The following is a 27,014-nucleotide window of genomic DNA, read 5'->3' as shown; positions in this document are numbered from 1 at the left end:
TCTCATCAAATGGAAAAAAGTATAAATGTGGTGAGTTGTGTGAAACAGGGATGAAAGTGTTATTAACCATGTTAATAATTAACTTTTTTTTTAATGAGGTAAGGATTTATTGAACTGAAAAATAACTTCAGTGTCATTTTAATTCCGTAAGACCTTTAGCCCTTTAAATCATGGTAGCTTTAATATATACAGTTTTGGTGTGTGTGTCATGGCTCGTTGTTTTTGCCAAGTCTTATGTTGCAGTCCTAAACACTGTAACCTTAAATCTCAGGGTTTAAGCTTGTTTCTGCTTTACAACTTTTAAATTATATTAACAATTAAACATATTTCATATGCTGCTGGCATATTAAGATCTGCTCCCAAACCCTCTGCAGTCCCTAGGAAGATGAACTCTTTCTGTGTGTAGGCTTTGAACTAGCTCACCATTTGAATGTGTAGTGACTACAGAAGCCTGTATGTAGCTCTTTACGAGAAATTCTAAAGAAAATCCTCAGTCAGAGGGTCCTCAGGAAACTAAGGAGATGAGGCGTGCAATCAGTGTAAGGAGGGGAAACAAAATTGTCTGTCAGGGATGGTAGGATCCTGGTGAATTTATGACTGCTATCCCAATACATAAATGATAGAAGTCTGGTTGAATCCTTAAGCTGTCAGGGACAATGGGGATATGTGATAAAGCCCCAAACTGTCATTGGACATGCTGGAGAAAGCTGGCTTTGAGTTGTGTACTTTTGGTGACTTTTTAGTGTTTGGTTTGTTTGTTTGTGGTTGTTTTGGTTTTTTTTTCATTTTTAAGTACTAGACTCCAAAACTTGAGCCATGGGTACCCACCCTGGTATATTTCTAGTTTCTTGTAATGGTATGAAATATTGTATTGCTGTATATTCATTAGAGATGTTTTACAAAATACTTTGCTGAGCTTTGAATTAGTTCATCTTTGTATTTGGCTGTAAATGCTCTGCATTATACTCACTGTGCAGAGTCATGAAAACTCGAGAGTACTCAAAGTTTCTAACTAATTTCTTGTCTCTAACATACCAGTTTTTTTAGATACTGGAAGTACTATCTTATACAACTGCTTTATTGCTAGAGAAGAGTGAGAGCTTGCCAGAACAGCCACAGCAAGACACTGAAGCACTCTTGGACCTCCTTTTCCTTTCTTCTCAGACTCTTCTGTCACAGCTGCAAACCTGCATCTTTTCCTTCGAGTAGCCATAGTGACAAGGAATTGGGACATATTTGCTTTCAATAAACGCTCTGTTTACTCTGCTATGACCCTGAAAAGAACAAGCTGGTCTCCACTGATTCTTGTGAGTACAGACACAAGCTTTACAGGTGTGTGTTTTTGGGATGATGTTATAGAAGATTTTGCAAAAGCACACCAGGAAATACACACTATTTCTCTATGTAATGTTCTGCAAATGGTCCACTAATACTATATTACTGGATCTTATGGAAATATGCTTTTAAATTGTGTAGAAACCCAAATCTGAATGCAATAATTTGTGTAAATACTCATAATGTGTTAGGAAAGAAAATGTAAACTGGTATTTTTAAATAACATAGTAGATATTTAAAAGTGGGAGTTTTGTTTCCCAAAATCAGGCATGATTTAAAACTGAATACAGTGCTGATTCATAATTAGTTTTCTTGTTCTTTTTTCAGCCCACAGCTAGTAATATGAAATTAATGAAATACATACTTTCAGATCTCCTGAGATGTTGGCTCCCGCGAGAATGCCAGTGGCAGCTGGGAAAAAGATGGCAAACACTGAGAAAAATCCTTCTCCACTTCTGAAATCTGGCCCGAAGTTTTCTGCAAATATTGATGCTGCAAATACAGGTGAAAATGAAATAAGCTGATAGGATTGTATTCCAAAGTTACTTAATGAAGGGGATGAATAATCTAGTCTTTCACGTCTGTACATTTGGGTTTGAATCTGTCTCATATCATAGCAAAACGAATTTGATTTCCTCAGTCTGATCCCCAATGGGATGTGCTTGTCTGCATCTCAGAGCTACAGCTCCATATTGAAGTGACAGCAGTGTCACTACAGCACTTGCACTTAGCTCTGTGTAAAGGCTTGTCCATGCTCTGCTGATATATATGTGACTCAAACTGCAGCAAACTGCTGTCAGCTTCAGCAGCAGAGAGACAGACTCAAAATTAAAGATGAAATAAATTCCCTTGGTTTGCAAGTCTATTTAAACTTGAGCCAAAGATCCTGATCTTGTGACCTTTTTCAGTAGAATCCTCAACTCAGTATGCAGCCACAAAGAATGCTAGTTTTTGTTCTGTGATAGACAAGCAGTACTTGCCTTGGTAATTAAAAAAGCCTCTTGCCTTCTTTTCGTTGTTGGTAGGAATGACTGTCCCAATAAAGAAGTTTGCAATGGCAATAAGGAGAACAATTAGAAGAATAACTTGAGCCTGTTAATAGAAACAAAGATTTTACTGATGATTTTAATTTACACTGACTGTGGAGATAGCTAAATTGTGATTAAGTGATGTTTGTGTTCCCTATGACAGATTACAAATTTTTATAGACCTAGGACTCGAGACAGCTGAAGAAACAAACTGCTCTCAGCTAATTACAACAGCAGATAGTTTTTACTGTTTAGAGAGTTATAATTTAATTTTACATTTTATCTTCAAAGGAATAAGAAAAATGAAACAGTTAATGCATAAATATCATACATGAGACATTTTTGTATTGTTATATAAATTGTCTAGTTGCAGTAAATTGTCACTTGAAGCATTATAATATCTAATTGGTTTTCTGATCTCTTTATACAAACAGTTCTATGCTTTTGTTGCAGCAGAATATGAAGAGTCCTATTCTAGACCTGATTCCTACACTCTGAGGTATTTCCATTTTTTATTTTTTATTTTAAGTTAAAGGAATAGCAAGAATCATCAGAGATTATGGAATGGACAGAAAATAGAGCTCTCCTGCTAAGCAGAGCTTCAGAGAGTGCAATGACAAAAACATATTGTTTTAACTACTACTTATTCTGTCAAGCTGCATCAAAAATAAGGGCAAAAAGGGCACTTATTCAAGGCTCTAACTGGTGCAATGGATTATGAAAATCAATATAATCAAGCTGTCCGTGGAACATAAACTTCCTTTTTCCCTCTTAAGTGAATGTTCAAGGAAGAGCACAGAGTAGTAGTGTTTTCACTGAATGTAATGATTAAACTGTTATTGCTTTTAGAAAGGTTAGGTGTAAACTGAAGATGAATGCTTTTGAGAATCTCACCTGTTAATACAGCATTCTCGCACATTAACCCTGCGCAGTATTCTAATATATTCTCTACTTGTATTTACTTTTAAAGCTTTACCTTTGCTTCCCATTCCATGCCAGCAACAGAGATGCCAAGAAGACACACAACAGTTATGGTACCTATTATTCTGATATCATTGAACTCATCTACCATTATCGTATCACTCTCCTGAAAAGAGTAAGAAATATTGTTAAAACCAGTCTTCTTCTGTCCAGCTGGTGGGATTAGGTAACAAGGTGAAATAAAAGGGAATGAGTTGTCATAATTTAATTAGTTTCAGCATTTTGTGAGATTAAATGTTTGTATTTCATGCTTAGCTTGCACTTAGCTAGGGTTATTTGGCTGTCTAGTTGGTTATCTATCTCCTTTCCTGACTTTTTGAGGCTCTTGTTGAGAAATGATTAGCATATTCATAAGACAGTAATAATGGAGAAGCACTCTGTCACAGTTAGACAGACCAGCATCTTTCCTGCTAAAGACATTGCTTAAAGTGTAGCTAAAAGGTATCACAATTTAAACAAATACTTAAAAAAAAAAAAAAAAAAAGCACCAGCTTAATATGCATGAAACATGTACATTTACCTTAAGAAGCTCTACAACTGTTTCAGCAAAGCCGACTACATACATAGCAACTGCCACAGCATTTGCAAAAGCGAAGATAAGTCCTATAGATCCACCAAACTCTGGGCCTAGACTTCTTGAGATAAGATAGTATGCTCCACCTGCAGGCAGAAATCATTGATATTTCAGCACAACTGGATGCTGTGTTTGCTTATTTTTCTCACATAATACCACAGGAATCTCCACTTTACACCTAACAAACATAATAAAGATGAATGGAGAACACTGAAAACAAGAAGTGTGCTCTGTACCAGCTCTGCCTTCAGACTGTTCTGAATGCCCTTCCACTGCAGGAATCCTTTGCGACATACTAGTTTTCAAAACTAGATCTTCAAACAATTTTTCATGATACATAATATATGTAGGTAAGTATGTAAGTATGAAAGTAATGTCTCTTATTTATTTCCATTTGGTTTCTTCTGTGAAGACTACAACAAATGCAAAGAGCACAATAGCACTATTTGATAGAGCAAATTCTCAGCTACAAAACACTATTTTTCAACATAGTCACCACCATTAACTATGCATTTTCACAAGTGATGAACAGGAGTGTGTGCTGTGCGTGTAAAAATTGCACCAGCAGAGGTGACCCACTGTTTCACAGATGCTGTGATGGCATCATTGCTGAAATGTACTACCCATGACTTCACTGTGCTCACTTCCAGTGTTTGATCTCAATAAATGTTCAGCAAGCGTTAATAAATTTCAATAGATGCCATTTTTTCCACATGAAGGAATTCAATTCCACACTCTTCCTTCATATGCACTTCCATGTCAGATACCATTTTGTCAGACTGCCCCTCTGCTGCCATCTGTTGCACAGCAAAAACATGTAACAGAATATTGGTGGGAAGTTTCAACCTCTATTGCTGTAATGCCAACATCTACTCCTGAAACTGTGGGTCAATATGATAAAATAGAATGCATTACTTTTGGAGCAGCCCTTGTAATAATACAGAGTAGAGGAAACCACCTCAGGATAAGTTCTACCTTAGAACCATCCCTATTTAGCATTTTATACTGTGATAAATTTTTAAGGCTCTAACGGAATGATGCAATGAGTCATTAATCCTTTTTTGCATGTCACCATAAATGGAACATATTACTTTGTCAGTTAATTATTTCATCCCATCTCACTTAATATTTTTTTTTGCCAAGAAATGTTTAAGACTTTAAATGTTTTAAATTACTGTTGTTCGATTGAGAGAAATCATCCCAAATATATTTATTAATCCCAGATTTATTTATTTACTTATTTATTCTTATTTTGCTTATAACATACTTATCTTAATTTCCATTTTTTCTAATTCAAATCTGTAGAATTTTTCACTTTTCATGAAATGATATTCACTTACCTCCTCTTACCACTCCATTAGTGCAAATGGCAGACATGGAGATACCTGTTAATGTTGTTACTACTACGCTCAGAGCAATAACTATGATTCCAAGACCTGAAAGATTTGAAAAAGAGAGTAGTATATTCAAGTGTATTCAAATACCTGTTCAGCTTAAGTGATGTAGTAAGAACTTGCTGTTATCCATAGAGGTTAGGACAGACCAGTTACAGCTTTAAGGCTCTGAAATGTACTGAAACATTTTTTTGATAAAATATCTGATGTGTGCTTTACTTTCCCAGTGAAAATATTTATTCCTCTTCTAAGAAGTAGCTGAAATGCAAGGGTTATTATAAAGAATTATGCTGGAAGGAATTAAATTGAAGATATCCACCGATCCGCATCAGACTTAAAAAAAAAAAAAAAAAAAGGAAGAGTGCCTTGTGCTTTTTTCATCCAAGGATGTCCACCCTGAAAGGCTTTGAATAAGAAAGACTGCTGAAAGGTAAGAATGAAAAAACTGAAAAGCCAGATACCACTCCTCACTGTGCATTTGGCAGGAACATCTGAAAATGTACTGCAGAGACTGAACTGAAATGTGGAATTTATGAAAAGTGACAACTCAAACATGCCATTAATTGTGACGAGAGTTGTCTAGAATTGTTACCTCCGGGTCCTGTAGATCCATCGTTGGGTATATCGTCCCTCATGGTCTGCATCATATGGAAAATAATACATAAAGATCTTTTGGAGCTTGAAAGCATTAGTAACCCTAAAGATTTTACCTCCACGGACAAACCCATTAGTTGCTATTGCAGAAGTTGACAACCCAGTAATTGAGGTTACCATCGTGGCGAGGAGAATTATGATTACTCCAAGACCTGTCAGTAATAAGAAGATAAAATATTTTACTCATGTTCCATGATTCCTATAAGTCATTCTCTCATTAAATGGAATTTTCAGGCCAGAATCAGAGCAATAAACTGAAATATGGTTTGTTGACCATTTGGAATTTGCAGAACATTTCCAAGGAGTCTGTGTGCCAGTAGTAAATTATTCCCATCAGTCTCCAAGCAGTGATGATTTCTGATAGGAGTACTCTAGCTAGAAAGCCCTATTATGATTTTCAGATTTTTCAATAGCTGAGTGAAATGAGTAAGCCAAGTATTCCTTGGTCTGAATCCTTCTATGTGTCTTTAATATACATTCAGGCTGTTCAGGAGAAGAGATTAACCAGATTTCTTTTAAGAATGTTTCTGACTTTCATCAGTTAGTTAAATATTGAATCGGAGAGAGACTGACTGTATAGTTTCACAGTGAGCCAGGACAAGGAATCTATCAGGTAGAGAAACAAGACCTGAGTATGATCCTTCAACATCCTTAATTTCCAGGCTGTCAAGTGCTGTGATAAACCATTTTCTCCTCATCTCCTTCCTTCCCCGCAAAAAGCAATTTTACAGTAACACAAGATCAACATTCAGAGGTGGAAATGTTGCTTTCTAGATATCATTCGCTTTAACAAGTAGCCTGTAATGGATAATCTTAGAGAATTTAGCATCCTTTTTTAGCTGATTTCAGAAAATTATTTGATTTTATTGCATGTAAATGGAAACAATCAAACATCTGAAGATCAATATTACTGACAAGTGAACTCAATTTTAGTAAGAATCTGAAATTTGAGCATGTTTCCAATCTTCAACTGTATGGTCAAATTTCTGTTAACTTTGTGAAACTGTGCTGGAAGGTTGATGAGTAGAAGGTGTCTAGTTTGATTTAGTTTCCTAGAAAGATTGGTTGGAAGTGACTTCTGAAGGTGTGTAGTTCAGCCTCCCAGCCAGAGCTGAGCTATCACCAACACAGGATTAAATCAGTGATAGCTTTGGAGAGTTGGATCTCAAAAACCCCCATGGATAAAGATCCCCCATCTTTTTGGGGGTTATGTGTTGGAGTGCTAGACTGCCTACACAGAGAGAAAATATGTTTTTGTGTCCTGTCTGGACTTCCTGAACTATACTTGTGGCCACTGCTTCTGCTGTATTTTCTGGAACTATGGAAAAAAGTTTGGTTCTGTATTTGAAGAATACTTTCTTCTTTCAGGTCTGGTGAAGAAAGAAGATACTTTCAAATTTATAGTTTATATTCCCATTTCTAGCCATGAGAGAAGGAAATAAAAACAGAAACAGTTATTATTTGGCTCAAAACATGGAGTCAGTTCTTAGTTTTATCTGAACTTGCCAACACTTACACAGTGCTCTCTTGTTTCTGTAAAGTACGGAGGTCTTCAATGTGGAACTGAAGATAATAAGTTGTCTATAGCAATGTTTATTGACCAGTGCTCCTCCAGAGCGAAACTTAGATCCTACAACTGAGATCCAGCTATAAGTACAAATGTACTGATTATCTGATGTATTTCTACCTCCAGGTTTCTAGATCAGATTCCTAACTTCAGTTCATACTGTATGGCTATCCAGTGGCATCCAGCCTGTGAATCAGTGTTCTTTGCTGCTTAAATTCCACTTGTTATTACGATTGTTTAAAAACAACATGACACAGGGATATAAATGATTTATAGGTTATAGGATATATAAAGCAATTTCAGCATCTAATACATCACTTTTACTCTATTGATTTCTGAACCATTTTATAACAAGTTGTATACTTAATGTAGTTCACATTAACAAAATAATAATCCAAGTGGACATCTCTTTTGGTCAACAACCACCACAAGCTGCAGTGGTGTACAGTGTACATTTTGTGCTCAAAAAGTGGCTGAATATGGCTATTAATCAGCTGTTAAATGTTAAATGGAACATCAGACACATCATACTTAAAGTTGTGCCAAAATTATTTGTCAAGTACACATTCATCCTGAGGAGTATTTTTCTTGAATTTTCTATTAAATTTCACAAGTCATGCTGTAAATGTGTATGTTAATTAAGGGCAGATATTTTGGTAATCTGATGAGTAATACCTGCTTGGGAAGGCTTCTGTGTTAATTAAAAAAAAAAAGATTTTTTGCATTTAAGAAGAAAAATGCATAAAATGAATTAAGTGACACAACCAAAACATTATTGTAATGTAACATAGTGTAACATAATTGTAATACTTGGGGCCAGATTTTCAGTTAACATAAACTTGGTGTCTTTGGTTAACCATTCTATATACAGACTGGAGAATCCCCAGATGTTACATGAAAATACCAGTCTAGTTGTGGACCTTGGTCCTCATCAGAACCAGCCTATGCCTTTTGTCCTGCTTGACGATAAACCCAGGGCCCTGGTTTTTTCCCTTCTTACAGCTTTTGCCCAGCCAGCCTATCAGGATATGGAAATAATGGGTTTTTCTCTCTTTGGCCCTCTAATGTTGCAAAAAAAAAAAAAAAAAAAAAAGGTGTCTAGATGGTGGGCTGACATTTAATTTTCATGTTAGTAGTAGCACTACATGAAATCCCCAAGTTATCATGATGGTGAGCTTCCATCACTGTTCTCTTTAAGTCTTGGCAACAGATTTAAACTCATTGTTTACAAGAGATTCAGAAAATATATTGAGAGGTTATTCAAATAGAATTTGATGTCTCATTTTCAGAAGTAAGACTAACTTCCTTAAACAAGACATGCAATTTTAAAAAGCAATAGCAGGGCAATAAAGCATAAGAAAAGAGCATCTGTTTATCAATGAATTAGAATAGTAGAATTAAATATGAAAGCAGAAAGCTGCTACTGATGTTGGTGCAAATTAACGCTGAAATCTGATTAAAGTTTAGACTGAAACCTAGGCGTATGGCTGCTAAGTAAGTTGTTCTAAAATGAATTACTCTTGCCTATGGCTATTCTCACACCTCAAAACAAAGTAATACTTCTTGATGATCTCAATAAGTTACTAAACTGCCCTTAAAAACTAATTTTGCATGAAACCCCAGAGCAAAGTCTTGGCAATATTAAGATGCAGAATTTTCATGGCAAGGCATATACTTATGAGTGCCCTGGGCTGTATGCTCTCATTTGGTATGCATCATAAAGTCAGCAAGCACCCCTTTGTCAGGCACAGTGCTGGTGCCATGCATGGAGCACTGCAAAAGTAGGTAAAGTTCTTCCGCTTAATTCTGGAACTTTTATTGTGTTGGCTTTTTTTCCTACTTGTGCCTAGAGGTTTGTGGCTGGATATTTTTTTTTTCTTAATGAGCATTTCATTTGTATCTGTTGGTTTTTTTTGGTTTGTTTTTTTTTTTGGTTTGTTTTTTTTTTAAACTCAGTCTTCCTCAAAAAAAAAAAAAAAAGTCTGTAAAGTTACTGTGTTTTGCTGCAAGTTAGACAAAGTCAGGCAAAATTCTAGAGATGTTTCTGTTCAGTGTTTTGTTTCAGACAATAACAAAGCAGTCAGTGATGGTCACATTTAGTCTGAATTTAAGCACTAAGGTTTGTCCAAGATGTGGAGAATTGAGGCCCAGAGGCCAGAGTTTGGACTCCAGCTGATGTCTACTCAGTATTACCATTCTGTGAGAATACAAATTGAAGTACTTGCCATTGTCCCTTTGGGTTGGTGCTTTTTATGATGTCTAGGTGTTAGCAATAAATGAGGGCTCCATTTTAATTTTAAACATGTAACACAGTGACACTGCTCTCATGGTCCATGTTTGTGTTCCCTCACAAGAGCAGCTATAAAAAGGAAGTTGTGCCACACAAGAGTCACTGTTACCTTCCTGGGCTGCTTCTAGGTGCAGGAGGTTCTTGCTGTGTTTTCAGCCCTTTCTCATTGAATGCTCAACATATTGAATGGAGCCCCTGGGACTCAGTCTCCCAGGATTGCGATCTGGGAATTGGGTTAATTAAAATACAGTGAAGAAGCAAAAATACAGCACACTGTAAAGTGTACTTTGTTAACGAAAGTGGTAACGAAGTTTTAATAAGTGTTTCATAGTGCACTACTATCTAGTGCTCTACTATAGTTAAAAATAAAATCCTGATGAGATGAGACCTCCTTCCAATTCTGTTTTCATCTTTGCAGGAAAGTGTGAAGAAGTGTTGTTTTTAATATGCAGATGACAAGGTTTGGGATTCACAGATAAGCAAAGTGTGAACTCTTACAGGTTAATTCTGTACACACATATTAGAAATTGGCCTGAGTCCCAAAGTTTACATCTGTTACAGGATCTAAATACAAATTTCACCAATGCTCAGAAATATTCAAATGTGATGATCATATGCAAAGTTAACAGATCTATGCCTCTAAGCAGCAGTTTGGCTGGTAGTCTGGAAAATTCCAATAGTTTGGAGGATTAACATATTTTACCCTGGCAAGCATTTGAAAACATTATTTATTTCAACATGCAAATGCACATCTCAGATTATATATTAATCATAGTCGTGTGCAGTTTATCCTCTTTATCCCTTTCACTGTTGAAAATGGTATTAAATAAGATACATACCAATTCCTGCTTGACCTACAATCCAGGAAAGTCGAATAAAAAGCATCACACCCCAGATATTGAGCATGCATCTTACCTAGGTTTTAAACAAACAGTATTGCGTTAGTGTGCAGTGAAGGCTTTAAAAACCACCCCAAACATCCTTCAAGTACACATCTCTCTCTTCTTAAAAGAGCTTGACATTGTAGCACTAATCTTACATTTTATTTTATTTTATGTTTTGGAAATGCAGATAAGTTTCTCACCAGCACACCCTTCACCCATCCAAACTTGACAAATCCTGTTTTCTTCTCTTCTTCCTTGCTGGCTGCTGTCTCATCTCCAGCAGTGCTTTCTCCATTAGCCACCCTCTCCACTGAGCCAGTGCTCACAGCTATGTTCTGAAGGATCACACAGAAAACAAACACATTTTTGTGTCAAGCAGAGGAAACCTGTTTGTGTTTGAAAGACATGTAATAAGGGATTTACAAAGAAAATTAGGCTTTACTGTCTCAGGAATAGAATGCAGTATTATGCATCAACAGGTGGGCTTGCTAACTGAGAAAAGACGATAGAGTCACTTAAGCAGAGTAAATGCATCATTACCTGATACTAATTTGGTTTCATTATAAACTCTTTTCAACGTATATTATGTTGTGTTGATGTGTTAGTAGAGTACCTCATGACTGGCCTTTGTATTCTGCTGCAACAATTTATGAATGTTAATAATATAGAAAGAGGGACTGACTGCTGAAAAGAGATCTACCTGCATGGCACTTAAGCTGTGAGATGAACTCTGGTGTTTTCCATTGGATAAAATACAAACATAATTTCCGAGCAACATATTCTTGAAAACTGTCATAAATACTGGTGAAATGTGGTTAATAATGTGGTAAATTAATAACCCATTCTGTGTTTTACTCAGCTCTAGTTTTTAATCCTAGATAGGATTAAAAATAGGCATATTTGCCATATAACTAAATAGCCCAGAATTTTGGATCATTCACATTCAGTTACAGACTTAAATCTATACTTCATCTCTTCAGTTCTGTTTAGCACCATGATATGTTTCTTGTAGCTTGAATAGGAATTAGTCACAGTGCTGAGGTTTATAGTTTCTGTCATTGTTGTTTTCTTTCTTGTAAAGATGTTTATACAAAGTTCTGACTGGTTTTGCACTGAATCAGAATTAGATTAACTGTTGCTAAGTGCTGCGTGTGTCTGTGAAAAGACCTTCAGGAAGGACTATATGCACTGTCACTGCCTGGCAGAGGGTCAGGAGCGTGCATCACTTTTGGAGAGGAATCAAGGTGCTTTTAGGGTTTAGAGAGAGATAAAGGTGTTTCCAGATTAAACAAGTCAAGGAGGGGATCTGTCTGTGATTCTGGGAAACAGAAGAGGTTTTTAGATCTTGCTTAAGCTTTAAGGCTCTTTCTGTATTTGTACATAGACTTAAAAAAAAATAAAATAAAATACAATACAGCTATAAAGACAGGTAGAGCATGATGTTTATGCTCATGTTTGGGCTCGTCGTGGATGGGTCTCTAGCCACTACAATGGAAAATTTTAGAATGCCTTTGACACAGTAAATTTAGGCTACTGTTCACAAATGAGAAATAAGTGACTGGATAATGCATTTTGACATACACTCAAGTTGGTGAATACAGCCATTTTGATTCCAAGTGAAACGAGAATACGAGATCTATTGAAAACATATGACTTTGAGATCCTGAAATATTTATTTTCAACAATTCTGACTCTAAAATAATAATGCTGTGTTTGCTCTAAATATAGTAAATGATTAAAATGAGTTATGGAGAATTATCAGAATATTGTTTGTTTATTTGCTTGGCTTATTTACGTATTACAGGGGTTAGAATTTCAAAGAAAAAAATAGAAGGGTTCAGTGTTTGTACTTGAAACAAGTTGCTGCATTCACACTTTGAATTAATTTGCGCTCTCACATGCCATTATCATAAATTATGTCCTTAAGCCTTCCATAAATGCATTTTAAATTGTTGTGCTTTAGTCAATGATTGGTTATTTACCAAGTAGATGTATCCATGCTCCTCATGCATTAAGTATGTGGAATAAAAGTGGCAGGATAATTTGAAAATCTACCACAATCAGAAGACAACTGATTGGTGGGTTTGGGGGGGATATATATATATTTTTTTTAATTAAAAAACCAGAAGTCAAACACAACATTTTTCTTTCCATGTTTCAGAACAGCTTAGATGGGGATAAAGACGATGAGCTCATCAAGTCTTCATAACAAGTGTGGAGAATAGACAAGATGAATAAAGGTTAGATAGTTTCTTATGTAGGGTAAATATTAAGCCCAAGTAATTATCACCAACCATCAGCTGTGAAATAGCACTTAGACTATTTTTTTAGGGATTTAATTGGTGTTTTGTGGCATAATATGTGCAAAAACTGATGCATCTTGCTAAAAGAGGGGACACATTTGATTCCAGCAGTGTGGGAACTAGATATTTGAAGTTCCTTTCAGCCTGCCTTAGATTCTGACATTTGAAAAATTACATATTAAAATGTATTAAATATTAATATTTATCTTCTGAAGTTAGGCCAGCATCAAAGCACAATGGGAATGGTTATGTGATGTTTAGAAATCTGAAGTCAAACATATGCAATTTCTTATCAAAATTTGGCAATGGGTTTTGACAAGACAGCTGTCTTCAACAATCTGAGTTTCAAAACAGCTGGGGAGAAGAGAGGATTGCCTTGGGGTATGGTGTGGTAAATCCAGACTTTAGTGTAAAGAAAAAGGGATTAAAGCATCTTCTCTAGATGTGCATCCTGGGATATTAGTCTAACCCCCACCACACACCGTGGCATTTCATCCTCTCCTTAGGGATTGCTAGAGAGCCTGCTACACACAGGTTCAGCTGCACATTCTGCCCTTGCCTGCTAATAGAATCTCAGCTTTTTCGTACTATCATAATGTTCATCTCTACTAATCTACTATTTGGTGATCACAGATTTATTTTTTCTTCAGAATGTCTAAATTACCTTTGATTGCATCTTTCTGTGGTGCTTTTCAGGGGGAAATCTTGAAACACTTAGCAAAAACATTAGGAAACCAGATTTTATGGAATCTCTGGAAATTCAAGACTGGACCGCGTAAAAGACCTCAGAGCACTTTGGTATGCACAAGTGAGTGATACTTCTGGTAGTGCCGACCAGCTCTTGCACTGTTTCAAGAAACTGAGCCACTACTGTAATATCCTTGTACTTTTTAACCTGGCAGCTGCTGAATTGCTTCTAACTTAGGAATTATCCTGTTCAGCACTAACTTGAAAATGCCACTAAGGTCTGTCAATTGAAGGTCACAAAATGAGTCTGTGGGACAGCCGGAAATGGACTCCAGCCATGCTAATGGTGTGTTGTTGGTGCCAGTGCTGCGGCCAGTGGTTCCCAAACAAGGGCATCACTGCACATATGGGCACAGAACATTGCCAGTGTAACAAAAAGCTCATTGCCTCTGATGTTCACCTTTGTATTTTGAGAAGCATAAGATTATACTCCTGTAAGCTGGATAAAAGAAAAGTATGGTAACAAGTGAGATAGACAATGCTCTTTTCTCATCCCTAGCAGTCTCAACCTGCAAAGCAGTTTTCCATTTGTTTTATTCTGGAATGGAAGCTGCCTCCTTTTTAAACTTCTCTAAGTGAAAATTGTAATAAACTCCAAGCAATTTGTCTAAGTTTGTTTAAAACAAACTAACAAATCTGCTAGTCCAAATGAGATACACAACAGCAAAAATCTGGTAATGGTCAAAATATGAAAATCCCTTAACATGCTGATGTTCAGTACAAGTTCATTTAGCACTGTGTTCAGAGCCAAAATATGCTTTTTCCCACTACTTGACTACTACCAATGTAAATTATTTCTGTAACAGGAAGTTTATTTTGGAAATGTGCTTAGTTCCATGGGTAGCAGCCTACCCTTCTGCACATCTGAACGTGGTAGAGCAGAATTCATATTCACCCCTATTCTCATCCAGTTTCCATTCATGTATAGAAATATAAATGACTACTCAGGTAACCTGTTTCTCCTTTCTATGTAAACCATTTGATGCAGGTTTGTGGAGACCTTAAAAAAGTTGAACAGCAGACAGCTGTCCTAACTGAATACTAAAGAATCAGGTCACAATTTTCCTAATGACTATTTTTTTTGCTTGATTTCATTTATTTTTATTGATCCTTCTTAGAACAGCCTTGTCCTCACAAGTGCACAAAAGAAACTCAAGAACAGTTTGATTTTAGTTCTGTAGGTGGGAGTATCCTTGGGTCTCTCCTCTGCTTTTTTATGAAGAACTTATTATTATGGCTTGAGGGGAAAGAATCTAATTTCATCAAAGTCAGTTGAGTATTGTAATTATTCCAGTCATGCTTAGCAGTAGGTTATTGAATAGTTTAATTGTTTCAAAGTGCTTAATCTAGTTATTCTTCCAAAAGTTCTCATTACAGTTTTCCACACTATTTTGCATGGAGGTGATTCCTCCATGTATGGAGTTTGAGCCTTAAAAGCTGTATAGATAGGTGAATTTTGCAGAGGCAGGATCTCACAGGGTAGTAAAATTCTGAAATATCTAATGTTGCTAACTTATCAAATTATTTGCAGGGGAAAGTTTGAATTTGCAAACTCCAAGAATTATACGTGACCATTGTATTTTCTTCTGGTAAGAAGCAATAGAGGTTGATAAACCAAAAAGCTCTTCTGTGTGATAGGTCAGAAGGAATTCAGCTAGATTATTCTTCCCTAAGTGCTTTATATGTGGTCATTCAAGAGACTCTTCAGATTCTTCCCAAAATCATTGGTATCATGACCGTCAAGGACTAAATTCATTCACTGAATTGGTACCTGAAAATTGTTGTCTATTTTTCTCTCTTTAGAGAAAACACTTTCCACCTAACACATTTCTTCTCGATTCCTTCTTGCAATTTGAATGGTTCATTGCTGCAACAAAGGTAATGCTTTGATTTCTGATTAGTTTAAATTGCTTTTATTGCATGTAATATGTTTTATAATAGCTATAGCTATATATTTTAATGAATACAGCAGGAGTTTGAAACTTTGTTATGCATTGATGTTAAATCTAAATTTGGAGTAAATGTGAATTGTGTGACTTGTTTAAATTACAAGTTGATAGCATCTGCTGTCATAAGTGGAACAGAAGAAACATGGTAGTTTTATACTTCTAGAAAAGATTAAGCTATGATTTTCTGCTAATCAAGTTCATAACTATCAGCTTTTAATACAAATCTTTGTTTTAAGCAAATTACAGGGCAGAAAACATACTGCAGCTACCACAGGAAATGTGGCAAGTGATTAGTTGTACTTTTGTCTTGGGCAAGATCCATGAATTTAAGGGCTTTTTCATATTAATAAACAGAATTAACAGCTTAGAAATGGAACAGAGAAAAATGGCATGTTTCCTTTTTGCTTACCTTTGCCAGTTGTTCGTGAATTTCTAATAAGCTTGGTCTGTTGAGCTTATTCCCACTGACACTGCCAGTGTTTCGGTAGTAATCAATTTTAGGAACTGGATCCATGGTGTTACGGCCAAAAGTTTGTAGATAATACATTTTATTGTGAGTATCACAGGGATGTAAACTAGCTTCTGTTTTCTCTCCATTTTGAAGGAAATTGTCATATAATTCTCTTTTTCCTGGTCTGTAACTGATTCTCAGTCTGTTATGTGCTTCTTCAGTAAAAGATGTTTCCTCGTAATGTGGTGGGTCAGAGCCCACATCCTCTTGGGATGCTTCATTGCTGTCGTGGCTTTCATTAATTATGTTAACTTGAAACCGATTTGCATTTGGATCCAAGAATGCATTTGGAGAATTATTCATTGACATCTTCAGGAATAAGACAGACTTAGGTCACTGGGTCTTCTGCTGTTCTATGGCTGCAGCTACTGCTCTTGTAGCTGCAACAAAAGGTCTAGTGCTGTTGCATATGAGGTCTTTGTTCTTAAAGTAATAAGCTTCCTAAGCAGTCTTCCTAAATTTGTCCTCTGTGATTCTGCCATAAAAACATTTAGGAGTAAATCATTTCTATTAACTTGCACAGTTAGGTAAATTTTCCACCCAAAGCTCCCTCCTCCATTAGATAGTCATCCTTGGACATGTCAAAGAATTAGTTATGTCAAAGATGAAATTTGTGATGATAGAATAGATGAAACCTATGGTGAAATATTAATTACTGAGAAATAATAACAGTAGGCTTAGGCATCAAAAGGTTCATAGAACTTCACTCTGTTTCACACTTGTGCACCCTTTAAGACAGAAAGTGTAGCAAGTCATAGAATCCCATGGATTGAGAGTTTAGGAGTTTACTTAGTCCAGTGTCCTGCCCAAAGCAGATTGAATACTGAATATAAATCAAGTCTCTTAGGGCTGTCATCAGTCAGGTCTCTCAATCCTGTCATGGAAGGATAAGTTCCAGAACCTAACATGGCAGGTATTCTAATACTATTCCTCTAGAGGTTTTTTCCTGGGTACCCAGTTCGAACCTTCTGTGCATTACTTTATGACTGTCATCTCTCACCCTCTGCTTGTGTACTTCAGTGGAGAGTCTGGGTGTGCCTTGTCAGTAACCTCCTCATAGGTACTGGGGGCTGAGTGCGTTCCCCTAATATATTTTCTTTTGGCTAAACAAGCCCTGTTTCTTAATGTTCCTACCCCTGACTATACTAGTGACTCCCCAGGAGATGCATGTAAATTTTCCAGCTTATCTCTTACACGTGGAGATGCAAGGGACAGATAGACAAACTTAGAAGCTGGGTTTCAGGTGCAGTTTGATGGATGTGTAAAAGGGGGGAATGATCACTTTGCTTGGTCTACCAGCTGTGGTGCTGTTAACACAGCCCAGGGCTCTGTTTGCTTCCATTTCTCCCAGGGCATGTTGCTGAGTCTGTGGAGGCTGACCAGGTCCCTGCCTGGAGAGTTGCTGCCTGCCTGTGAGGCCCCATCCCCTACAGTGCAGGAGGTTTTCTGTCCCAGGTGCAGGATTTGCATTTGTCCTTGATGAATGTCAGGAGATCCCCTTTGGCTCATTTGCCTAGCCTGTCTAGGCCCCTCTGGATGACAGCCTGTAACATATAATACCTGTACCTCCACTTTTCCACACAGACCTGTCAAAAACAAGTTATCAAACAAACAAAAACCCCAAGAACAAAACGGGTACTAATATTTAAGGCTTTTAGTGGGTTAAGTATCACTGCAGCAGCTTGTGGGATGGCCTACATGGCCCTGGAGTGGCATGCATCACCTGTTATTTTTCAGAAACTGAAATTATATAGGAAACAATGGCAATACATGTTTTGAAAAAAATTTCTAAGGATAAAGAAGTGCGATTGTATAGACCTGTATAATTCAACAGGAGTCTGGGTTGAACAGTTTAAATCAGAACAGACTAAAATCATACTTAGATATTGAAAATTTGCAAGTTTACATACTAGCAGAAAGATCTAGAAATGAAATATATCAACAAAAAAGAATATGTGAACTGAAAATCTGGGTAAACAAGACCATTAGAATACTTTTCTTTGAATTTTGTACTGTCAGCAGGAGGTTGGCCTAGACACCCTCAAGATATTCCTTCCAATTTAAAATTTTCTGTGATTTTGTGAAATGCATTTGGCTCTGGCACTGCAAGATAAAACACTCCATTGATATTTAGACCTTGGCAGTGTATATTTTGTCTAAATCATATATCAAAACTATAATTTGAAGAGAGATAATCAGATGACCTCCAACTTGAGTGTGAGATACAGCTAAGGCATATTTCCTCCCTTCTTCCATCAGCCATAAATGATATTCCACTGTAACCTCTCTGAAACAATACCACTTTACAACCATATTTCTGTTGGTTTTTCTGCTTAACATTTTGTAAGCTTCACAGCAACATGTTACATTTATTTAATTTCTTTCACTTCTGCTGGTTTTGGATGATCTGCATAATTGTTATTATTACCATTATTACACATTTCTCATCAGAGTATTCTGTTTCCTTCAACCCTTTAAAATTGTAAGAAAGTATTTCATCTTCAGGCATGGAAGAGTGAAAACAAATCTTTTGTCATTAAGATCAGTCAAATTAATATTCCTGTCCCCATGACTTAATGAAATCATGGTTCTTTGATGGCAGTGAGACCTTTGCTACCAAGTAAAATAATTCTGTAATATCACAGTCTTATTTCCATAATGTTGCTATTTGGCTAGGAAAATAAAACTCTCTTACCTTTCTGTTGTTCTTGACAATAATATTTGATTTTTTTCACGCTGTATTTCCAGGAGTCTCTCAACTGTTACTTGCCATTAATTTTGCATTTAGTATTCCATCATTATGCATAAATTATCAAATTTACCTTATTTAGGATAATTTAACTTGCCTCTCAACCTTGTGTTTTTGGGGAAGGACAATCTGCCCCTTTTATTCATGCATATAGCATGTCCCTCACTTTGACGTATTCCAGACTCTGCCTTATTGGACAGATTTTTCTCCTGCTTAATATATTGAATAAACTGTCCAATCCCTCACTTTCAAAACATTTCTAGGTGGTGATTTAGAGAAGCATTCTAGCTTGTTAACTATTAACCAGCAAATGTACCTATCCATTACAATTACTGGCTTTATGGTATTGCAAAATTTCCAAGGGGGCCCAAAAATACTTTTGTTATCTCCATTTCCCTCCCGGCTAGGTCCGATTCTGTGCACAGATCATAATCTTATTTTTCAGATGTGCATATGTCGTAGTGCAGATAACAAGAATTTATAAAATGTGCAGAGTGCGTTGATGCAGATAACGTTCTGGTGAAGTCAGTGGGATCACTCCTGTGCTCTTTAAGACCCGTTGGTGGGTTCCATTCTCCCACATGTGCTTTTGAACTAATTGCATCTAACCCTGTTCAAAGTTTTACTCTGTATGTTTAAGGAAAACCCTTGAATGATTAGATTTTGTGCATTTCTTCTGGGAAGGTTGACACTTCTGTTTTCGAGGGGTACAGGGAAGGCAAGAAAGAAATGGTGAAGCTTTTTAAACACAAGTGAATTTGGTAATTGCTTTCAGTGATAGATTAGGGTCAAAAACAGAAGTAATTAAGTAGTGGGGTTCTTCAGGTATGTTTGCTGTACTTGCCATGTAGTTTAGAGATAACTGGTTTATATTTATCCCAGATAACTGAAGTACCTTCGACAGCACAGGGCTCAGCTTTGCTGACTAGGTGTATGTAAAAAGAACGACAGTGCTGGGTCCCTGCAGTAGATGATCCTATCCAGAAGAACAAATTATGTGAATCGATGTATCAATTTCTGCCTTTGATTTTGTGGTTAAATTAACTAGGATAAGTGCAGTGTACTGAATCTCTGCGAGTCTGGCACTTTTTCTTTGTCAGACTGTTAAGCAATTCAAAAGCTCTTACATTTGTAGTTATTTATGGTTTAGATAACCCAGTGCAAATGAGTGTTGTGTGTACTCCTCTCACTCTTCAGACAGGAGATCGTGTCCTTCCCTGTGCAATCTGATATTTCACGTTCCAAATGGCATTTGAGGTTCACTGTTTCACTTGCTGCCCCTGCCTAGAATGAACACCAAAAGGAACGACATGTATTTTGCATGTGAATTACATGCTAAAGAAACCGACCTCTGTAACTGGTCTCTGTCTTTGCTGCTTGTTGCAAACAGAGATGCTTAGCAAAAGTGGCAGTGCTTAAAATTCTGATGACAACTTTCTTAAAAGTGAAATTGAATTTCTGTCAAGTACTATCATACTTGCTGCACGGTGGTGTATAGGAGAGTGACCTTGTGGTTCTAGTCTCCGCTTTCACTGTCAGTTCTTCTGTCTTGATAAGATCTCTTATGACCAGTTTTCCCATTTGACACTGAAGAACATACACTGTGATGTAGGAGCACAGTGAGAAGAAACAGCTGGGAAGAGGAGCTGGAGGGTACAAAGATTTCCACTTAGCTCTTGGACCCAATTCCCTCTGGGAGCTGGGTGCAAGTGAGTATCTCTCTATTGGCCTTGACAAGCTGGGCTAATTACTACCAGGAGCTTTTAACCAGACAGAACAGACTGCAGTTAATAGTACAACAGGTGAACTTCCAGTTTAAACTGACTCGTCTTCTGTACCCAAGGGGAGTAAAAATTGACATACCTTGACAGTTCAGTAGGATTATCAGGTTAGTTGCATAATGTTTACTTGGTCTTTTTCACCTTAAGGTTTTGACTTCCTGACATTGGTAAAGTGGAACTATGGTGTTCTTGATTCCTACTGGACTTTTGAGTAAGTAATAAACTTCAAATTACTGAATTTGTAGAATACAAAATATCCTTAATCATGTTTGTTTCCTTTCCACTAGTTCTGTTTGTCTTTCCACTGCTGTAGATTAGAAGGCAGACCTGTTCTGTTAAGACATACTATCTGGTGAGCAGGAAGAAATAGAAGTATGCACTGTTTGCAGAAGACCACTTAAATGTTTCACACAGGAGTAGCAAAGTACAGGCTCCTTACAAGCAGTCATTAGTACAACACATTCTCTTCTTAAGAGGCAAGAATTGAGTTAGCAGTTGTTTGTCTCATCTCAGCAACATGGACACACACAAATGGGCTACTTTTTTGCAGGCACCTCTTTGAGCCACAACCATTTGTTCTCCTCTTCTGCGTTCTCAGTATACAAGCACAATCTCTGAGTTTTAGAAAATTATGTAAGGGTAGGAGGGAATGACCACTTAGGCGTTCATTGTACAAGAACTTGTCTTTCATCCATTGCCTTTCTATCCAGCTTATCATAAGGCACAGAGATCCTCCCCTGAAAAGCCAGATAACATTTGATTCTTAAAATACTTTTTTACTGCGTTGATTTTCTAGTGAATTGTTCAATGCAGTACTTCTTTGCTGTTAACCATTCAATATCCTCCACTCCACTGATCATGAAAAGCAATGTGAAGTGCCTTCTGAGTTTGCAACAAATATTTATTTAACAAAATGAATGCCACAGTTACCAACACATCTCCAAAACGTATGTATGCATGTGTAACAAATGTACTAACAGTTGGTTTCCAAAATGAAATCAACATCAAATTTAAGGCAGGATATATCATGTGAGTTTTCATGCAAGAGCATATTCAAATGTCCCTTTATCCAACCCCTCAACTTCATCTTCCCACGTAGAAGAAGGCATACTACTGTAGGGGTCTAGCAAGATTTTGAAGCATCTGATAATTAGAAGTCCTAAGAAAACACACAAAATCCCCACAAAGGCAAAACCAGTTTTTTGCTCCAAAGTCAGAGGGAAGGCAGACATTTCATTGACGCTCATGCTGGCTGAATTGTTGCTGCAGTAATTACTGCTCATCATTGGACATCACATCTTGGTGACTCTGTGGGATTTTCACCTCTATTGCTTCTTTGCCTGCATAGAAAAGTGAAATCAGTTTGGTTAGGACTAAATATGGTATGTATGCCTGAACTCCATAGTGTTTGAACAGTTTGAAGTGAAAAACAACTTGGATTTTTGCAGTGTCCTGTTGGTTTCTTTCTTTCTTTTTTTTTTTTTTTTTTTTTTTCATGTTTCAGTTAATGTGATAAAATTGAAACTTTTAGCCCCTACATACCATCCAATTACTGGCAGCAAACTCATAATTTTCTGGTGTTCTATCTCCTCAAAACAGTAATCTCACACATGGCTGTTGCAAACAGCATTCTGTCAGACTGGGCATAAGCCTGCACATTTTAATTAGACAATACTCACAAGGTACATACCTTGATAAACAAATGCATTTTCTGGAATGGCTTTACCTCAGTCCTTAAACTAGTTACACTCATATTGATCTCAAAGGGAATTTCAGTCAAGTAATATGGATTTTGATCATGTAGTTTTGCTTATGAATCTAAATAAATATATCCAACTTGCAAAATAAAATGGTGTGCAATTCTAGTCGCGGGCTCCATTCTGATCTGTGCAAGAACTGGAAGGGAGTATATTGGTAAAACTGCTCCTTTTCCTTCCCCTACCTATCCATGGAGTGGGTGCCACTCAGTATGTGAAATCCAGGTGTGCCTAGGAGCATACACTGTTGAAACATATATTTGACTCGACCAGTTGAGCCACCATGGTGACATTGCAGCCATGCCTCCACAGTATATATGTTTCATATGTGGGCACACACTGTATGTGTCTTTGTGTAACAGGAAAAAACAGAAATCACAATATACTCTTGTGAGTGAGGAAAGATTAGTGGGAGAAGAAATTATGCAAATTCCCTTCCCTTGAGCCTTATTCTCATTTATTTTTTCTCCTTAGTCTCAACATTTTCGCAGGCATTTCAAGTGTCAGCTCAGAACATGCTGAGCTCAGGGGACTGACCCACCTCGCCATCACCACCAGGAGAATTTTGTGTATTCTTAGACACGAAAGACTTTTGTTTTTCTAGTTCTAAGATGATCTGATGTATAGATTTAAGTTAGGGGTGGGAGTTTTGCTTTATTTTAGGTTTTCTGTCAGATACTGAAACCCCCTCTCTATGTTTCTGTAGGCAGCAAGAAGATTGGAAGGCCTGGAAATCAGATCTACCAAAGGACAAAGGTATTTTTATTCTAAGGCTGGGGCTTGTGTTTTTTGTCTCTCGTTAACACCTATTTAACTAACATGCCTCAGGGGAAAACTCCTTTTTGTTAACAATTCAACCACCTCTTTCCCCAGGGATTTCCAGGCATCCATTTATTTCATGGCAAAGTAATTAGGCCACTCAGAGCTCTGTGCTGCCTTGACTTCACTAATACTTGTACCTGTCCTAGCAGTTCAAAGAGAGCTCCAGTAATCTCTACTTGGTGCTGCGCTATAGCTAATAACAAGAGAAGTAAAAATAAGATTTAGTATTCCTGAGAATATGGAAATTAGCAAAACTTTTTGTTGTCTGTGTCTCCTTTCTTACTTTAAAAATCGGTGGGATTTTTGTATGTCATCCTAAAGAATGAAAATTTTAAAACTAAGATTAAAAGGATGGGGCACAACTTTTCCTTCTCTTTTTACAGTAACCTTCAACATAGTAGGTATTAAGTAGTATGATTTTGTATCATTTTCTGTGTAAATTTTCTAGAGCATACCAACCAACAGTCTATTCTATAGAGCTGTATGATATTCTTCGTTGTTTTGAATGATGTTCTGCCCTTTGGGTCAATATTGTTTTAATTCCTGTTAAGTTGGAGAAAAGATCTGGATTCAGCCTACAAGAAAAGTAACGTCAACAGTAATCAATATTTACTTTCTGGAAATGTGTCCCAGATAATACCACATGCTGCACAGGTTGTCATTGTGCATCCTTCTGTTTTTTCTGCAAGTCTGATCTTGTGAAGAAAAAATATCACAAATTGGTGTCAGAAGTCAGTTGATTTGAACAAGATCCAGTCAAGAAAAGTTATCCTTCCAGAAATCCTAGGACACTGGGTTATAAAAACAAAATGAAAGTCTTGTATGGGAAAAAGAAATGTAGATGCTACCTGGGAAAAGACAGAGCTTACACCTCCCCCCAGAACAAACAAAATAACACCACAACCAAAACAAACAAACAAAACCCACCAAAGCACTGCTGTCTTGAAATATGTGTAGAAAAAGATTCAGAGATGGCTGTGGAGAGCCCTACATTAGAGCCGAGTCCAGGGAAATATCTAATTTTGCAGGTTATACGCTGAAATTAGTTGGATAGGTTGTTCATCGTGTTTATCATCAGAAATTATGGGACAAATCTCTCTGCAAGATTTGACTGACACTGAAACATGGAACAGTAAGAAATGGTTATCTTAGTCTTATTTGACAAGTTTGTCTGTAATTGCTGCATGAGAAAACAGTGGGTATTTCCTTCCTGGGGAAATGAAATCTAGGAAACTGATACACAGCTTTGTGAGCTTCTTTCCCCTGTCCTGAATTTCCTATCTTGTAATTGAGGCTTTAAAGTTCACAGAACATTCTGCTCTAATTACATATCCCCAAAATTTTGGTACAAAATTGACCTTGAGTGCACTTCCATTGTTTTCACACTTCAGTGCTGCATACAGGTTAGATGTCCTCTCCCAGTTAGTCAGATATCCTTTCAGTTGCTGCAGAGTATGTGTCAAATCGTGAGTCAGAAGACTGGGAATGCTAACTAACATGGCCTACATCCAAAAATTCTTGAAGATAACCTCTAGGGCAATGTGATGAGGACAGGCATTAAATCAGTTAGAATCCACAGAGTCATTTTGTAGGGGCTGGCTTCAGACTGATATCTCCTGACTTTTTTTGTAGGTTAAGACTACTCATCCTTTGATTCGTTGCCCAAATAAATACAATGGCATAAAGAAAGGCTCCTTAACATCCTGATGTGAGTGGAAGGGCCACTGGAGGCCCTTGTGAGACTGGAACAACAAGTCCAAGAGAAAACAGCGATGAGAAAAATACCTTGGCACAGAGACCACTAAGGTAAGGAGAATGGAGGTGTGAGCTGGGGATGCTGGATGTACCTGTGCAGGATGAACAGGAATACTGAGGCATTAAGCACTGAGAGTCAGCTGGAACAAACCAGTTGAAACTGTTATCATTCTAGTGGATCACCAGCCCAACTCTGCCAGCATTTGGTGTGGACTGAGATCCCCAGACCCAGCTCTTTGGTCACCTTGTTTTGAGAGATATTGAGAAGATTAAATAATTCTGGACTATCTTGAGAAAGGCAGGAATTTCCCTTACATTTTGAGTTGCATCCTTTCTCCAACAGAATCTCCTTAAGATTTTTTTGTTGTTTTTTAGGATGTTTTAGTTGGTGGTTTTTGTTGTTGGGTTTTTTTTTTTGTTTGTTTGGTTGGTTGGTTTGGCTTTGTAATGGCTCTGTAATGGAAAGAAGTACCTTTAACAGCTGCTCAAACTAGAAGCATTCATCCCCTTGGCAAGGTTAAGCCTAAGGTCCTGAAAACTCTGTTCATAAACTAGACTGTGTTAGAGAATTCACTAAATCAGGTACCATCTGTTCTCCCTTTGGATGTGCTGCAGGTCCAGCTGCTGGCTCTGGTCATTCTGAAGGTACTTCAAATAGTTCAGTCTAAGGTTTAAACATTTCTGAGTGACAGCAAACCTAACTTGAAAAGGTGCTTGTGTGCTTAGGGGCAGAAACTGGCGTCTTCTAGGAGTTTCAGAAGCATCATATTTGCACTCAACTATTTGGTCAAAGAAACTGAATTTCGGGAATGCTGTTACAGGAATTGGGCATAGGAGGTGGTAAGGGAAGAAGATTATCAACAAAGAGGACAGAATGAAATAGAGATCAGCATGAATTTGGAATTTTCCAAGGGGTCTAAACCAAGTTAACAACACATGGCCAAAAATGCTGCAGATACAGCTCTGAGCACGCAGCCAGCCTGCCATGTTCACACACGCTGCATGCCTGTGTTCCATAAGCTGCTAGGGAGAGAACTGCCTGCTCAGGGTGAGGTTTCTAAAGCAGCAGACAGGTAGGTGTGAGGTGGGAAGGCCCGGGCACGGATGTCCAGCAAATGGAGCACATTTAACTGATGCATGAGCGTAGCACAGCACCCCCCAAACATGCAGTGTTTTTGCAGCATGTCATTCAGGGTAGAAATGACACTTTTCCACATAAACTGCATTCCCCTGCAGAGAAGCAGCAGCTGGGCAGTGACATTTGCAGCCTTCAGGCAAGTAATGAATTGCAGAATTGGGATTTTACCCTTAGTAGATAGACAAGCCTGGAATCTCCAAGGATCAAGAGACCCGCCGCTATGCACTGTGCTGTGAATTCATGTATATGTACGTGGTCACGGTCCAGATAACAAATTAAGGCAAGAAAATGAAACGTTCACTAGTGCCACCCTGGACTTGTGAACGTGGAAAACCGCTACCTGTTTCCCGGGGGCATGCAGGCTACGAGAACTGCAGGACACCGAGCACCCGCCAAGCAATTGCTGCCACACCGCCGCGTGCTACTTTGTCCGGCTCCGCGTTCCCCCCCGCGGCACTGCCGCCAGCTCGGGGCTCCCGGCCTCCGCCACGGCCCCGCCGCCCCCGCTCGTCCCCGCCGAACCGCCCGCGCTACCGACCCGTCTCCTCCGCGCTGCCCATGGTGGCGGACGGCGGAGCTCCGGTCCCGGCCGGACCGAAGTCCAGGTGGGAGCCTCGACGGCTGGCGCGGCTCCGGGCGCCCTGGGGATGCGCGGGGTCCCGGGCGGCGGGGGCGGCTCGGCCGCGCTTCCCCCTCGCCGCCCGGCGTTGCGACCCCTCCGGGAGCTCTCGAGCCGCCCTCGTTAAAAAATTAAACGCCGCGACCGCTGCCGCCGCCTCCTCCGCGCCGCCCGCC

At 38.1% G+C, this 27,014-nt stretch overlaps 2 protein-coding genes across 4 annotated transcripts in view; both read right to left on the bottom strand.

The window, feature by feature from the left end:
* SLC12A1 (solute carrier family 12 member 1) overlaps positions 1–16,688 on the bottom strand; it is a 47,280-nt gene extending 30,592 nt beyond the window's left edge. The window contains exons 1-8 of one of the 2 annotated variants that reach the window (XM_065733894.1): positions 16,116–16,688; positions 10,908–11,042; positions 10,663–10,738; positions 6,023–6,118; positions 3,865–4,004; positions 3,340–3,450; positions 2,316–2,427; positions 1,700–1,827 (exon numbers count right to left, since the gene is read on the bottom strand). In XM_065733894.1, coding sequence (XP_065589966.1) covers positions 1,700–1,827; positions 2,316–2,427; positions 3,340–3,450; positions 3,865–4,004; positions 6,023–6,118; positions 10,663–10,738; positions 10,908–11,042; positions 16,116–16,526 — 1,209 coding nt within the window. In that variant the 5' untranslated portion in view covers positions 16,527–16,688. Of the gene's footprint in view, positions 1–1,699; positions 1,828–2,315; positions 2,428–3,339; positions 3,451–3,864; positions 4,005–5,258; positions 5,355–6,022; positions 6,119–10,662; positions 10,739–10,907; positions 11,043–16,115 lie in introns of both variants that reach the window. The other variant, XM_065733895.1, reaches the window with a different exon arrangement.
* Positions 16,689–21,627: 4,939 nt separating this feature from the next.
* On the bottom strand, positions 21,628–27,014 carry CTXN2 (cortexin 2). 2 transcript variants are annotated; one of them, XM_065734311.1, is made up of 2 exons: positions 26,758–27,014; positions 21,628–22,087 (listed from the first exon to the last, which is right to left on the bottom strand). In XM_065734311.1, exon 2 carries the CDS (start codon positions 22,031–22,033, stop codon positions 21,785–21,787), a length of 249 nt encoding a protein of 82 aa, XP_065590383.1. In that variant the 5' UTR covers positions 22,034–22,087; positions 26,758–27,014; the 3' UTR covers positions 21,628–21,784. The 2 variants fall into 2 exon arrangements, with proteins under 2 accessions (XP_065590383.1, XP_065590385.1); XM_065734313.1 differs by lacking the exon at positions 26,758–27,014 and adding an exon at positions 26,560–26,641.

The sequence above is a fragment of the Cyrtonyx montezumae genome, unplaced genomic scaffold (assembly GCF_038088225.1).
Source record: "Cyrtonyx montezumae isolate F1298 unplaced genomic scaffold, pur_monq_1.0 scaffold_17, whole genome shotgun sequence".
In the NCBI taxonomy this organism is placed as follows: Eukaryota; Metazoa; Chordata; class Aves; order Galliformes; family Odontophoridae; genus Cyrtonyx; species Cyrtonyx montezumae.
Note: the sequence above shows the minus strand (reverse complement) of the source record. Positions and strands in the feature narration are given on the sequence as shown.